At 44.4% G+C, this 15,552-nt stretch overlaps 7 protein-coding genes across 7 annotated transcripts; 2 read left to right on the top strand and 5 right to left on the bottom strand.

The window, feature by feature from the left end:
* Window positions 1–51: 51 nt before the first annotated feature.
* On the bottom strand, window positions 52–3,819 carry SLA1 (cytoskeletal protein-binding protein SLA1; the record flags this gene model as incomplete). The annotated part of the gene is made up of 1 exon (XM_003682212.1): window positions 52–3,819. One exon carries the CDS (start codon window positions 3,817–3,819, stop codon window positions 52–54), a length of 3,768 nt encoding a protein of 1,255 aa, XP_003682260.1.
* A 329-nt stretch (window positions 3,820–4,148) lies between these two features.
* MPO1 (2-hydroxy-palmitic acid dioxygenase MPO1) lies at window positions 4,149–4,646 on the bottom strand (the record flags this gene model as incomplete). Its single annotated transcript, XM_003682211.1, has 1 exon — window positions 4,149–4,646. The coding sequence occupies one exon, from the start codon at window positions 4,644–4,646 to the stop codon at window positions 4,149–4,151; it is 498 nt and encodes a 165-aa protein (XP_003682259.1).
* Window positions 4,647–5,116: 470 nt separating this feature from the next.
* Window positions 5,117–5,878, top strand: SCL1 (proteasome core particle subunit alpha 1; the record flags this gene model as incomplete). The annotated part of the gene is made up of 1 exon (XM_003682210.1): window positions 5,117–5,878. One exon carries the CDS (start codon window positions 5,117–5,119, stop codon window positions 5,876–5,878), a length of 762 nt encoding a protein of 253 aa, XP_003682258.1.
* A 48-nt stretch (window positions 5,879–5,926) lies between these two features.
* On the bottom strand, window positions 5,927–6,493 carry LDB7 (Ldb7p; the record flags this gene model as incomplete). Its single annotated transcript, XM_003682209.1, has 1 exon — window positions 5,927–6,493. One exon carries the CDS (start codon window positions 6,491–6,493, stop codon window positions 5,927–5,929), a length of 567 nt encoding a protein of 188 aa, XP_003682257.1.
* Window positions 6,494–6,651: 158 nt separating this feature from the next.
* On the bottom strand, window positions 6,652–8,037 carry ERG4 (delta(24(24(1)))-sterol reductase; the record flags this gene model as incomplete). The annotated part of the gene is made up of 1 exon (XM_003682208.1): window positions 6,652–8,037. One exon carries the CDS (start codon window positions 8,035–8,037, stop codon window positions 6,652–6,654), a length of 1,386 nt encoding a protein of 461 aa, XP_003682256.1.
* An 809-nt stretch (window positions 8,038–8,846) lies between these two features.
* On the top strand, window positions 8,847–12,107 carry PDR1 (drug-responsive transcription factor PDR1; the record flags this gene model as incomplete). The annotated part of the gene is made up of 1 exon (XM_003682207.1): window positions 8,847–12,107. One exon carries the CDS (start codon window positions 8,847–8,849, stop codon window positions 12,105–12,107), a length of 3,261 nt encoding a protein of 1,086 aa, XP_003682255.1.
* Window positions 12,108–12,270: 163 nt separating this feature from the next.
* Window positions 12,271–14,742, bottom strand: PUF4 (Puf4p; the record flags this gene model as incomplete). Its single annotated transcript, XM_003682206.1, has 1 exon — window positions 12,271–14,742. One exon carries the CDS (start codon window positions 14,740–14,742, stop codon window positions 12,271–12,273), a length of 2,472 nt encoding a protein of 823 aa, XP_003682254.1.
* Between the last annotated feature and the right edge of the window lie 810 nt (window positions 14,743–15,552).

Below are 15,552 nucleotides of genomic sequence, written 5' to 3'. Positions count from 1 at the left end.
ATTAACCTGTACCCAATTATTATACAAAGGATATTCTTAAGTGAAAACTCATCAAAATCCAAATGGATTGTCCGCTGTCGCATTGAATAGGTTCGCTTGCCGAGATTGTTGCTGAGGTTGCTGCTGAGGCTGCAACTGTTGAGGGCCGTTTCCAAAGCCAAAGCCCGTTGGCTGTGTTTGAAGTGGTGGCTGAGAGATAGAGGTATTTTGTAGACCCTGTGCCAAATTGTTGACTCCCGTGTTAAATGTGTTTGGAACTTGGTTCATAGGCTGCCCGGTGTATTGATTCTGCGGTCCCCCAGTATTCTGCATGAACTGGGGGTTTTGTTGGAATCCACCTGTCATTTGTGGTTGGCCCTGTATCTGGGGCATACCGCCTGTCATAAAGCCTCCTGTAATTTGTTGTGGACCATTGAATGAGGTCTGTGGTAAGCCGCCCATGGTCTGATTGCCGAAAGATGTTTGAGGCAAGCCATTTCCAAACCCTGTTGAGTTATTTCCAAAAGTGTTTGCAGGCATCATGTTTGCACCGCCTGTCGTGTTCGCAAAACTAGCTTGAGGCATGATATTTGCACCGCCAGTCACATTTGGAAAGCTGGCTTGCGGTATTAGGTTGGCTCCCCCTGTCATTTGATTACCGAAAGTCGTCTGAGGAAGCATATTCATTCCGCCAGTTCTATTTCCTGTTAGACTAGATTGTAGCATCATGTTGTTACTAGTCATTGGATTGTTGTTGAAGCCAGTAGTAGGCGCAAAACCTCCGGTGCTCATGGTTTGGTTTGGCATTGCAAAAGAGGTCTGAGGAATAGCACCACCTGTTCTTTGTAGAGGAATGAATCCTCCGGTTGTTTGTAACGGCATAGTACCTCCTGTTGGATTGGCAGGTAACAGGCCAGTTGCAGTTTTCTGCAGAGGTAGCACTGAACCCAAAGGTGGAGCATTCATCATTCCACCTGTCGTTGACGCTGGAATGAACCCACCAGTTCTCTGTTGTAGCATACCGCCAGTCGCTTGCATACCGAATGATGTCTGTGGCATTATACCTCCCGTGTTTGCAATTGGGATCAGGCCACCACTGGTCCTCTGAGGCTGAAGAATATTACCGGTACTTTGGACGCCAAAAGTTGTTTGAGGCATGGTGAAACCGCCAGTTCTTTGCATTGGCATTAAACCACCAGTAGCGATTGGCATCATAACGAATCCTGTTGCCATAGGAAGTAAATTGTGTCCTCCCGTTTTAAATGGATCCAAAGGCATCAAGGTGGTTCCACCAGTTGGCACTGCGCTTATAGGAGCCGCTGCTGAGGACTTCGCACTGTTACCAGTTTTGACAGGCTCCAAATCTCTCAAATTAGGCTCTGGGGCCGCCGTGATCGGCTTCTTTTTAGGCTCCAAAGGCTGTAAATCAAGAAGATCTTGCATTGATCCTGTAAATTCGGATCTTTCAGATGAGGGTTCGACTCCAGATTTGGCGGCTGGTTTGACTGTCCAAGCATCATCATCTGTGTTGGCGGCAGCCATATGTGAAGCGTTCTTTTCCGCAAGTAGTTGCTCAGCAACAGTAGGTCCCGTAGCAGGACCAGTTTTCATTGGCGAAACCCTCAAGGAGCCGTCGGGATTTGAGAACATACCACCAGTAGCAGTTGGAACTTGCTGCTGTGCCTGAGGTTCTCTGCCCAATATTTGATCCAAGTAGTTTGTGACCCGAACAATATCACCCTCACGTAGTCCCAAAGTTCTGAGCATGGACTGATTAATGTCCTTCATCATATCTTCAGTAATATTTTCTCGCTCGAAATTGATGGTATAACGTTGACAGTTACTGACGTCAACACCACTGTTGAGAAAGAACTCAAACCAGTCATAATCGTTTTTCACTTGTGTTAATGGAGCAGCCGAAGTGCTTCTGATCGTGTTAGCAGGAGCCGAGGGGGAAGCCGTTGATTGTGGTCTCGGGGGCTTAGCAGGTGGTGGAAGCTCCTTCTCTTGAAGTTTAGCTCTTTCTTCATCGAGCAGATCTCTTGCCTTTCTCAGTTCTTCTAGCTCTCTCTCTCTTAGTCTACGGTCACGTTCTCTTTCGTCCTGGTCTCTTAGTTTCTTCCTTCTCTCACGTTCGCTTTCCCTGGCGTCTTTGCTTTCCGGTTTCTTGCCCCTGAACTTGTCCAAGCTGAATCCGGTTACTCGTTCGACATAGGTTAGATCATCATCCGACAGTTTTTCGGCAGCAACAGCGATCCTGACACCGTTAGCCTTGTGCAAATGAACCTTGCCGTCGGAGCAACCGATGAATTGAGCGTCCACTTTGAAAGTACCGGATCTGTCTGCCCATATACGTGTCTTCTTTGGATCAGGGAATTCTGTCTTGTTGCTTGCCGACGCAGATCTTTTCTTTCTTGATGAGGCAGACTTGCTCCTCGATCTATTCTTGCGTTCAGAACCTGCTATATCCTGATCTTCATCGTCTTTCCAACTACTCCCTTCACTAGGCTTTGATGGAGACTTAGCCTTGGTGAATTTCTTTATTGAGTTTAAGAGACCGCCTGAACCACTATCTTTCTCTTTCGAAGGTTCGATAAATTGTGCTGGCACCACACCTTTTTGCCCAGAGGAAACTAGCTCACACATCCACCAATCCCTTGATTTCTTATCGTTCAAGATATATACAGTCTGGCCCTGCTTCACACTCAATTCGTCCTGAGACTCTGCGATGAAATCATAGAGAACTTTACCCTCTTTCCTTGCCTTTGACGCCATTTCAACTTCCCGCAGGCCAGCGTCACGAGAAGCGCCTTTGTACTCACCGATTACCGACATGATCTCCTTGCAAGTATCATTATTACCAGTGTGTAGCTCGAGGCTCTTGTAAGGATCAATAAACTCCAAAAACATATGCTTCTTCTCATTGTCGTAGGACGTCAACTTGTCGATAGTCCAGTCCTGGGGCGAACCCTTCTGAGGCTGGAAATAGATCCTATTGTTCCCAATCGACAATTTACACTTACGTTTCTTACGACCATCGACTTCGGCGATATTCCACGTACGATATTCCAATTGCAAACCGCGCTCGCTTTTATCAGTTTGGTCTCTATCATATCCGGTTTCCTCCGCACTGTCTTCATCGTAGTCAGCCTCGGCATATGATAGCCTACTACGAGTTCTGTCTCTATTGGAATCCAAATTGGTTCCTACTGGTCTCACTGGTTTCGGTGGTGGGATATCTTCTTCTTCACGCAATACTCCAATTGGTTCTGAGTGTTTGTCGGGCATCGGTGGAGCTTCTGGAGTCTGCGACTTACTAGGGTGCTGAGGTGGTGGCTGCATCACTGGAACTGTCACTGGAGCTGTTACTGGAGCTGCCACTGGAGCTGCCACTGGAGCTGCTATTGGAGTTGCATCGGCCACAGGCGCTTGTGGCGGCACACCCTGCCCGCACGGTTCAACGTAGTTTCCCGGTACAAACCCACAAGCACCAGTGGACTTCTGCTGCACCAGCAGCCAATCGGGGTCCTGATCATCGTACACATCAAACTCTTCATTTTCATGGAAAGTCAACTCTTCATCAGGATTTTGGGCCTGATCGTAATCGTAGAGTGCACGAACGGAATTGATCACAGGAGCCTGTTCAACGTAATTCGAAGGTACTAGTCCGACTGGTTCGTCGGCGTCTGATCCAATAACCCTTTTCTTCACGGTCCACCACTCGTCAACATCGGACTTCTCCAGCAAATACAGAAGCTCATCCTCCCGAATAGCCAGTTCCTCTGTAGTTTGCGGCTCGTAGTCATATAGCGCCTTATAGACACCCAAAAATACGGTCATTGGCTGCTCTAGAGGTTCCTAAGCGCCTTTACCGGTCTGTTCAGGAGATAGGAGGTGATCGAACTTATATCAACAAACTTCGGCCAGTGAGGTCGTGTAAGATGAAAGGAAGCTAAACGGCGCTACCATACTCAACCCGATTGTCTATCGAGTTATTACTTAATCTAATGGGCACCATCAGATTGAGCAGGGCAGCTAGCCCATCAGAGGCCTGGTCTCGAGAGCCCAAGAACTCAACAGAAATTATACCTTCAAGATTGTTAAGGAACCTGTGACCAGATGGGATCATAAAGTTTCGTTTCTAACACATTTACATACTTAGTAGGGACTCAACTATCTCTGACGTCTGCTTCGAGCTGCTGTTTCAGTCCTGGCATAAACCCAAGCCGAAATAATAACTCAAACAGGATAAAGTACGGTGCTAGTACTAGACTCTGCACCAGATTGTCCAGAAGAGCAGGTCTTCTCTTTTCAAACACTCCATGGCCGATGAATTGACAAACCCAACCGATGGTGAACAAGATCAGTTCCTGGTTGAATGTAAGTGGTACCCAGTGCGAATCGATCGCAACATTCATCAAAATCAACAATCCAGTGGCCAGCAAGCCCACGGGTAGGTTTAACAGCAGGTAAAAACTCGCATAGCACGTCGTGAGCAGGCTTGTTAGTGTATAATCCTTGTATAGGACGACCCGATGAAGCATAGAGGCACTACTGAAGAGAATCGTGGGAACAAAAACCGAATGGATAGCGACATTAACCTGTTCATGATGGTACTTTTTGTAGAATAGTAGTTGCGATCTGAGATCCAGCAGCGTGGAAGGCATTTTAGGACTGATAAGTGATGATGAATCTGTTAGATCCAGGAAGCTCACCTAATCAACCCCTTGGGACGTAACTATGTACGTCTAAGCGATCTTGAGCCTTCAAGCGTCCGATTGATCTTCGAATGGCTCTAAAGGTGTCTTATCATGATTCGATAGTCCAGGGTTGGTAAGTTCAACTGTTTGATGAGCGATTTCCATCGTTCCACCGATAAACACGGCTTCAAAGTAGCTCGAACTGGCGCATGGGTAAGGCGACTGCCCTGGACACCATAACGAATTTCTATGGCTATATGAGAATCCTGGAAGTGTCAAAATGACCAGGTTTTAGTGACTATTTGATGAGAATACTACTATAATGCTACTATATCCGTCATTTTTCACGTCTGTCTCATAGTTATAGGCATTTCATTATATTTTGCCACCTTTAAGCGACCTTTGGCCATTCAAAGAGCACCAATACCTAATTGATCATGTCTGGTGGAGCTGCTGCTGCGTCTGCCGCTGGGTATGATAGACATATTACGATTTTCTCGCCGGAAGGGCGTCTATTCCAGGTTGAATACGCTTTCAAAGCTACAAACCAGACTAATATCAACTCTTTGGCCGTAAGAGGTCGTAATAGTACAGTGGTGATCAACCAAAAGAAAGTTCCAGACAAGCTACTGGAGGCTTCGACCGTTTCGTATATCTTTCCTATCTCTAGGACCATTGGGATGGTCGCTAATGGTGCGATCCCTGATGCAAGGAACGCTGCTTTGAGAGCTAAGGCTGAGGCAGCTGAATACCGTTACAAGTACGGGTATGATATGCCTTGTGATGTCTTGGCCAAAAGGATGGCCAATCTTTCTCAAATCTACACGCAGAGAGCTTATATGAGACCCCTTGGAGTGATATTAACTTTTGTGAGTGTAGATGAAGAGCTGGGTCCCTCCATTTACAAGACTGATCCTGCAGGATACTTTGTGGGTTATAAGGCTACTGCTACGGGCCCCAAGCAGCAAGAGATTAGCACACGTTTGGAAAACTCGTTCAAAAACAACTCGCTGAATGTTGTCGATGAGGAATCTTGGGAAAAAGTGGTCGAGTTCGGTATAAGCCATCTAATTGACTCACTAGGGACCGATTTTACTAAGAAGGATATTGAAGTCGGTGTCGCCATCGAGGGTAAATTCTTCGTGCTGACCGAGGAGCAGATCGAGGAAAGATTGGTGGCTATCGCCGAGCAGGATTGAGCCCTTACATACTTACTTATACAGTTTCGAGCAATGCGCTCGTGAGCGTTAGGCTCGTGAATGTCTACATGCATGTTTCTCTAGTTCTTGCATCCTTCGAGGACCAGCGAACCTTGATCGACATCTCTTGCACACCACGACTTTACGCACTGATTTGGCAGGTGTGGAAGTTCTTTCTGCTGTCGTTGCATTCTCGACTGGTACTGCTTCTCGACCATTGATATGTGCTGGAATTCGGCCATAACCTGTACCGACAAAGAGATCGTATACTTGTAAAGCGTTTTCACATTCGAGTGATTTATGAAAATAGTGCGCAAAATCTATGCTTGATAGTGATTCTAGCTGTCGTTTGGGTACGTAACCTCCTAGTAGTGTATGACTCAGATCATAACTAGCGTTTGACGCCTCATTGATATCAACTTTCCCACCTAGATACCCATGAACTATGGTTCTTTTCTTACGAGAATCCTCATCGTTGGAAGGTTTTTGAGACTCATCGGGCTGTTTTACCAGTTCTTGTAAATCATGGGGATTAAATGTAACTTCCTGGGAACACTCGAACGCGGCCAAGCCCGCTATTATATCGTAATAACTTCTCTTCTTAACAACACTCATGAATCGAAAACCTAGCAGAAGCCCTAACTTTGCTATAATTTAAAGTTAAACTCTATCAAACTTACTAGACCTGTGATGAATTTGGAGTATACAATATAGCCAATTGCGACGAGGTCACGTGGACACTGTAGTAATAGTGATAGGTATCTATAACTAGTCTAGTAGACGTATGGGATGAATATATATGGACAATGCTTGCAGTACTCTTTCCAGTCGTCACCGTACTTCTTTTCGCACTTTTCCTGGTCTCTCATAGCTCTGTGAATAAGCACGATGAAGAAGAAGATTGGGAAAAACCAAGGGAAGAAAGAATTGAAGCCGCACGATAGTGCCCAGATTAGCGACTGGGTCCAGTCTGCAGTGTAGTGAATCTTGCGAGCCCAGGTGTACCAACCGTCTATCAACAGGTAGGAACCGCTCTTGGTGACCATATATTTTGGATCTTTCAAGATCTGGCGAGGTAAGAATGGGAAAGTCTTTCTAACACGAGTGTCACCGGCCATCTGCTTTCTGAAGGCATTCTTTTGAGCATTAGCGGTGTCGAAGAAGTAGTATGCCAACAGTAGGATAACGTACAGGGAGATGTTGTAGCCGCGAGACCAGTTGTACTCTGATGGGTCGTGATAGTATAGGTACAAGGTGCAATGACAGTAAGTGTAAGGCACACCAGCGATGTTCCAGAAGATTAACATGAATCCAAATTTCTCGTAGGCCATATCCCAAGTTGGAACAATCAACTCTTCACCTTTGGCGCATGCATTGGCATATAGCCAATGAGCTAACATGACCACACCCAACTGAGGAGTCACGTAGCCGTATTTTTCGTATTGCTTGAAGCAGGCACCCAATGTGATAAAATATAGAGTGAACCATGGCAATCTGACCTCGAAGAACATCTTCAAGTCTAAGATCCCCCAACGAGGGTTTAGAGGAGCACCCATGAAGAAATCGTACAAGTGATTTCTTGTCATTCTATGGTAGTCATGAGTGACAAATAGAGTCCACAGGTACAGTACAATCGAGAAAGTAAAACCAGAAATGATGGCGCAAGTCATGATCTGACCAAAGATATCAATGATTGTGTATAGCTTGAAGATCCCTGTGACATGCAAAGTGACTAGTAAAGTGGTAGAGACATACAATGACCACATAGCATTACAGTAGTAAGGCAGTTGTTTATTTTTCAAATGGGTCAATGGTTGACCTTTGGTCCAAACACCGGGCAAAGTATAGTAGAAGAAAATTTGGAAAGCCCAAAACGTCATAAAGATAGTCCAAGCGTATCTGGTAGGCACACCATAATCTAGAAACAATTGGAAAAGGTGACGAACGAACTGTAGCCAACTTTCACCATTCTCAGGAAGTGCAAATTTTCCCCCATAGAATTCAGCGCTAATCCACATGTACCACATAAGCAATGGGAAACCTATCAACATACCAAGAACACCAATGGTGCCTCCGAACTCATACTCAATCTCTTCCGGTTTCAAGTATTTACCTTGCGGCAAGAAGTTCTTGCCTGGTTCAGCTTTCTGCTCTGACATCGAGAACGGTTCCCTGTGATTTAGTCTTGCGAATTGAGGTCCTTGTTAACTCTCAAAGTGACAACAAGTATAAAAGAATTGATCTATTGACTGGGTTTCCATTACACGCAAAAACGCGACCGAGCGAATTGAGCGCTCGATAAATTTCACTTCGTTTAGTGTAAACGATGCAAGCAGCCGCGAATGAAGATTCAATTGAAACGTTTACATCATTCTTTAACAAACATACAATGGTAAGCAAGCAGACCAAGATGAACAATGCATAATGCATTTAAAAAGGCTTATAAGACAATCAATTGCACAATAACAAGGCCATGGACGTTCTTATAGGTCGTTTAGCATAGGCGGCAGCTACTCTTTTTCTGATATTGATGAAAGAAAAAAAAACATCGGATCAACTATGTTGACAGGCGGAGAAACCCCAGTTGTTCCTTCAACTTGTCGAGATAATCCGAAACTGCCAAGCCGGATTAACCTCGCATCGGATTATCTCCGGATTATCTGAGAAACCCAGGAGTTGCCCAAGATAATCCGTTCCGCGGAAACAAAGTGTGTGGCGGGTTATCCTCTCGATTGGTTTTTTATTTCCATTAGGAACTGCTTCAAGCTATTGCAGCATGGCTTTAGTCATCGGGGATTATACAAGAACTGCCAAGGTCAACATTACTGTAGATCACTTAATTTGTTTAATTCAGAATTGATTTGATATTGATACTTTCCGGTACTTAGTATCCCATTTAGCGGCAAACACCACTTCAAACGAGTTTTTTTCAGTCGATCAGTGGGCTTATACACCATATTGTGCGAAGATGGCATTAAGTCATCAGCCGATGGTCAAGAAACCTCGTAGTAAGGTTAGCAGAGCGTGTGAAAACTGTCGACGGAGGAAGATCAAATGTACTGGAAATCAACCGTGTAACAATTGTGTCACTTACCAATGCGAATGTATCTTTTCAAAGGGGACTCTCTCATCGATTGGTAATATATCACAGATTACACCTGCTAGCTCAGAAAATCTAACGTCTGTGACAAACTGTGACTCTACAGTCGAACGGGCCTCTAGCAGTAGAACTAGCAGTAATTCTGCGCCTCTCGAGAAGAATTCGTGTACAGAGAAGGACGTTGAAGAGAAAACTGCCACCGATGCTACTATCTTTGACCCAGTTATGGACTCTGTCTCCGAAAACATAGAGAGTATGACGAAAAACGTGTATAGTATCAAGAGTATGAATGAGAAGCTGAGAGTTGATAATCAAGATTGCAAGGCTGATATGGGCAATAGTTCTGCCGCATGTGATATCTGTGATATGACAAAGACCGACGTGGCTGCGCTACCTGATTTGACCCCAGTGAAAGGTGATAATGGACTTTACCAAGATGATATGGAGTTTCAGGAAAAGATAAGCGAAATGCAAGCGATGTTAAAGAGACTAAAACCTTTGTCGCATGTAGGTCCTAATATTAAAAAAGCCATCAGTGACATTTATACACAGGTGGAATTACTGATAGACTCGTGGGAACCAAAGTACGACTGCAATAAATATAAGAAGACAGTTCAGAGTGGTTTTGAGCGTTCGAAATCTGTGGAGACTCATCTTATGAAAAATAAATATACGGATCAAGTTTACTTGACAAGTTTCGCTGTTTGGACCGATACCTCTAAAAAGAAAAATGTTGAGAATCCCTTTTTCGGTAACCGTCCTTTGGTTGATGAAATCTTTGGATTGTACTCACCTTTGCAGGGCTTATCTCTCCGAGGTATCGGTTTTTTCTTTCAAAGGTGTACATCAGGTCCCGAATCAAAGGAAAAATCAGTGCAATTGAAAGAATCCCTGTATCTACTCCTACGGTTTTTCGACATTTGTGTGGATCATATTAATCAGAGCTGTATCTCCATTGCCAATCCTTTGGTTAGCTATTTACAACGAAGGAATTTACTGGGGACAGTTCCAGGTGCCACACCAACGGGCCTCAGTCCCACTAATAGCAACAATGGTACTAAAGACCTAGTTCTGGGAATTATAGATCGCTTGCCACAACCATTTGTGAAGAATTTGACTGGTGTGACAACTGAAGTGCTTCGGCAAACAATGTATGATGATTTTGCAATGTTTGATCTCGTCCTGAGAATGTACGACTGTCATAAGAGAGGATTTGAGGCACTGATGATGAAGGTAACTTCGAGAGACGCTAACAATTCTACAGAAACAATGGCAGCCGATACTCAGAGTTTTGTACATTTTTGCGAGGAGGAAGAAATGCTGCTGGCCTTGTGCTATAATTACTACAATTCGACAATGTATCACTTCAGCGAGAATGCAGGCAACCTGAATTACTTCGATCTGCTTCTTTCGCTTCTTGAAACTCAAAAGTGGTTGGATGAACATTATGGATTTGAGAAAGTATTAGGAGTAGCAATCAGCTATGCTTATAATATTGGCCTCTCCCGCTGGGAGTTCTACGTTGGCTTGGATGAAGAAACCGCAGAAAGAAAACGAAGGAGCTGGTGGAAACTTTATTGTCTTGAGAAGTTTTGGGCATTCAAGAAGGGAAGACAGTCCTCTATTGATGATGACAAGATGAATTGCCTATTGCCTGAAGAGTTTAGAAAGCTTGGCTTTTTTGACAACAAAAATTTCTTATCCGAGATGACATCAACACCAAGGAGTTGGGCTTTTGATAACATGTCAATCGCATGCCTGAAATTTTATGGAGAATGTGCAATGGCGCAGGCTGTATCCCAATTTTATTCCAAGGTTCTCTATGCAGACCGCTATACGTCAATAAAGAATACGGCGAAACCAGCCTTTCTGAAAGAAAGGCTTATCGGTGAAGTGTTTCAGGAGCTTCATTTACTGCGCGATAGATTCGACATGATTAAAAGTCAAACCAAAAGGCTGTTCGATATTGCTGCATCTTCAACAAATGGGGCCATAGATTTGTTCCTTTCGAGATACGAGCGATCACAAGCAGCTCACTATGCATTACTTCACGGTAGTCTTTATTTTACAGTGACAAGCTCAACAAATAACCTGGTTGCTAGGCTACTTGTTAATCCGAAAGACCCCAGCGTTGTTGAGCATTATTCCCGATATTCAGTGTACCTTCGTGAATCCTGGAGGGAAATGACAAATCTCATTTTGTCGCTAGACGACGACTACACTTTAAGCCGGGTTTTCGAGTATTACGGTGTGGTTTCTATGCCGATCGTATCTCGAGCATTCTGTGACGCCACCTTCGCTAGATCCTCAGACGAGCTAATAATGTTCTGCAGGGTATTCCGAAGGTTACAAAGCATTTCATTATATCATGATAATAAGGATAACAAGACAGTGGTTTTGAGTAAGGCCTATCAAATATATGTTCGAATCCTGACCTTTTTGGCTATCAATATTCATAGTATTATGTTGGGGTTCGTTCACGTTCATAACATGTCGAGAGAAAAGCTTATCGAAACCGTCAAGGAGTGGGCTCCCGACGTTGCAGATGTGCCATCAGAAATCCTCAATCCAAAATCTAGTGTTTATGAGCCCTTGATGAAGCCAATACAAAAATCAGGATTCCATCTCAATGTGCGAAGGATGTTGGAACGAGACAAAGATGGCGCCAAGGCCAATAAACTTTATCCAAAAAGTGCCTTCCAATTAATGCCTGCAGACACCAAAGGTCCAATGTCACCGTCCATTGCAGGGCTGTCAGCATCTTTAATATCCCCAGAAGGAAGCCGCTGCGACGTTTCTCCTTACCCCGATGTGCCTGCGAATCAGGTACCCTCAGTAGCCCAGAACTTATTAGATGCGTCACGGGTGCCTTCTCAAGAGTCCTTCTCAATTCCGCACGACGTTTTGAGGCAGGAAAATGGTTCTGGTCCAATGCGGATCCCCCAGCCTAACAACGTAAGCGGCCCCTTATCCGATCAAGGTTACCATCTTGGTACTTTGGAAGAGTTCATCAACAATGGTGATTTGAATGATTTGTGTAATACGCTGTGGAGCGACCTTTATACCGATGGCTCTGAGCAAAATCTCCGACCCAGTGATCTCCCCGGTTCATTCTCAACTACATTTTAATTACCTTCAATGATCTTGTCAATACTACCCTAATATTGAAGGATTATCATCAATAGGACCGATTATACAAGGTTTTGTTGATACAAAAAAACTATAATTCTTCGTGCAAATAATATACAGTATTTCATTAATTAAGACTAGTGGTCTCTCATGAAGTAAGCCATTATTCCATTCGTAGTATACCCATGATTCTTCTTCCATGTGGTGTGTTTCTGATGGGTCCAACGACAAGTGGCCGGACAATTTCGACGAGGCTCTCGTGAAGGTAATGATTGTTTTGATGGGTGACGTCTAGCATGGTTTGAAGGACATAATTTCCGTAGCCATCATTTAGTAGCGCTTGAATATCCGCTTCTGCTCTAGAGCTCAAAAGCTCTGTTATCAGGTCATCCGATACAGCTGGCGTCCTCAAGATTTTCTCAATGACGTTCGAGCCAAACTTGTGCAAAGAAAGCTCGGTGACCTTTGATTTGAGGGCTTGAACAATCTTTAGAGTGAAATAGTTGTTCCCCGATTCCGACTCTTTTGTGATAATATACTGCACAACATAGTTGCCAAAAGGATCCAGGGTCAGATGATCTATGTTGCTTAGTAGCTTGTCACAAAGTCTTTGACGTTGTACCTCATCACCATGATCCAGGCAACGTTGCAGGACACAACAGCCATGTCTATGAGTTGCGATCTCAGTACAGTGTTCAGAAGCAGCATCGAAAATAAACTGCACATCGTTGGGTTGGAGCTTTTGTAAGCATTTTTGAACGATGTGGTTACCGTTTAAGTCTTTGCTGAGCTCAACAACAGAACCCTTCAATGAACCGATTATAATGTTTGCCTCCTCCTTACTACCGATGCATTCGACTAACTTTTGTAGAGCTCTAGTTCCATGCGGATTAGATGCGATGTAGACGAAATGTGGGGCTGCAATTTTAGCTAGCGTTATCCTCTGTTCCACCGTCACCCTTTCTAGTAGCTTCTGAATCAAATAATTACCGAATGAATCGGTCATCAACTCCACAGTGTGATTTTTAGTCTCTTCAAAGATCGAATCTGCGGCCTCGCTACCAAGAATATCTAGCTGCTTTTGCAGGAACCGGCAGCCATGCTGATCTTTACAAAGGGAGTGGATGTTTCCGATAAATTGGTCGAGCGTAGCATCAGCGTAACGTGCGGCGTCCTCCATTTTCCGCTGTCTACTAGCATTATCGTTTCCATTGTTTTGGTAGTACTGATTCCCGTTTTTATTGTGCTTGTTCCTTCCACCTCCGTAATGACCAGATCTCCCACCTCTATGACCGCCGTTGTTTGAACGACGATTATTATGATTTTGGTTTTCGTTTTGGTGACCCTCATTGGGATGCATCATATGTGGGTGGCCTGGAGAGAAAGCATGTGGATGCGGAACCATTCCAAAAGGATGATTCCCGTACATCCAAGGAGGCGGCGTACCGCTTGGTTGGTGCTGATTCACTGAGAGACCCTGAGGAGGGGATTGTACCACCGAAGATGGATCTTCTAGCGCACGGCCACTCCCTGGACTCTCGTCATTGCCATCTGGGACTTGATGATTTGTAGCAGACTCACCACTGGGTGAAACGCGATAAGGCGTATGAGGTGGCAACTGAGCATTTGGGCTCCCCATTCCAGAGAACTGGAAAGGTGAAGCAAACCCGTAAGCACCATGAAAGGGGGAAGGAACACCGTATGCAGGTGAAGAACCAGGTGGTGGATGGCCCGAAAGCACGGGATTCGGCTGCATCAATGGGCCTCCATATGGATAAGCTGCGGCGTATGAAGTCGAATTCGTAGTTTTCTCCTCACCTGGAACAAGTTTCGATTCCTCTTGCTTCTTATTGGTGTCTGGTGTTCCAAAGATTGGATTGTTTTTGTTCTTCTCTAATGATATGGACTGAGCTCTAGTAGTAGAACCAAGACCAGTATGGCCCGGTTGTACGAGACCAGTTGCGATACTCCCAGCGGGCAGACCCGAATCAGTAGCAACATCTGCCATTGAGCTCTTGTTCAACAATGGATCAACCATGTCACTAGGCGACAGAGCATGAAAAGTTTGCCTTCTGAACGCAGTTGCAGGAGAATGGCCTTTCAAAAAATCTGTTGCCTCAATAGCAGACGATGAAGCCAAAGGATCGACTACCGCCTGAGCAGTGACATTCGATGCCCAAAGTGGATCATTAGTGGCCGTGGCAGGAGTTTCTCCCCCAATTGAACCGACGCCTAAGCTATTAGAGCTGGGGCCCGGTGGTGCAGCAAACACCGAGGCATCGTTCGAGTTGTTGAACATAACGGGTCCATTCGATGTATTGCCTGCCATGCCCAATCCGGACTCTGGCGGAGGGAAAAAACCTGTATGGTGTGGGACAGGCATCATTTGAGAATATGGAATAAACCCCATGCTAAACATCTGAGGATGTGGAAACATATGCGAAGGTGGGATCGAGGAGAAATGGGTATAGCCATCATTTGAGGGCTCAATACTGGCATCTGGAGCAACTCCGGGCCCAGTTTCTTCTAACTCATTCAGATGCAACTGACCCAGTGCAGTATCCAGGGTCCCAGAGACGATGGGATCAACCCCAGTAAAGTCTCCTTTCTTCTCAGAGGGCTCTTCGATAGACATAAAAGTTTCTCAATCAACAATCACCGACTATAATGTACAGAATGAGCGGTGAAAGAGGATAAAAAAGAACAACAACTAGTGTACAGGTTTCAAAAGCTCTTCTTAATAACCGCTTGAAACGATCCTTTGATGTTCTTTGGCTAAAATACAGGTAATAATGTACAGTTTTTGGTGAGTAACTTAATTACACCGTTCGAAAATATTTTCTTTTCGATCGAGATGGAGAATATCGTTCCTTCGTACCCCGTCTGTCTCTTCTCTAAGATGCTCAATTTAAAAAGGTCCACAATAATGATTCACCCGCCTACTCTTGAGACGTGTCAACCTTGATCCATCTTGATCAATCAAAGACTTTGAGGAAAATTTTGAGATTATTCAAGAGTCGTCCACGATGATGCTCGAAGCGTTGGTGAATGGAACGATAAAAGTTTATCAAGTGTACTGAATAACCAGTTGCTCTATCGTTTATTCAGTAGCTGTCACCATCGGCTGTTATCGTTTCTTCTGGATGGGTTAAGTAATATTGTTTCAATCTAGAATTTGAAATTGTACATTAGAAAATATTAGTGTGTGTGCAAGTACATAAGATTAGAACAATGTAATACTAAATATTTTGTGCATTAAGAAATAAAAACAAATTAAAAGTCAATGATGTTTGATGTGCGTGTTGTGTGCAAGGTCTGTGTAAACTTTGAGAAAAGATTGATCTTTTAATCCTAGTCCGATTTAAACGTACCAGTATTGAAAGAAAATTAATACTGCGCGAATGTGTGCTTTGTGTGTGCGACTTATCATGCATTTGGCTACTTT

This window comes from Torulaspora delbrueckii, chromosome 6 (genome assembly GCF_000243375.1).
Source record: "Torulaspora delbrueckii CBS 1146 chromosome 6, complete genome".
Taxonomy (NCBI): domain Eukaryota; kingdom Fungi; phylum Ascomycota; class Saccharomycetes; order Saccharomycetales; family Saccharomycetaceae; genus Torulaspora; species Torulaspora delbrueckii.
The sequence above is the reverse complement of the archived record's forward strand: the minus strand, read 5'-3'. Positions and strand labels throughout refer to the sequence as shown.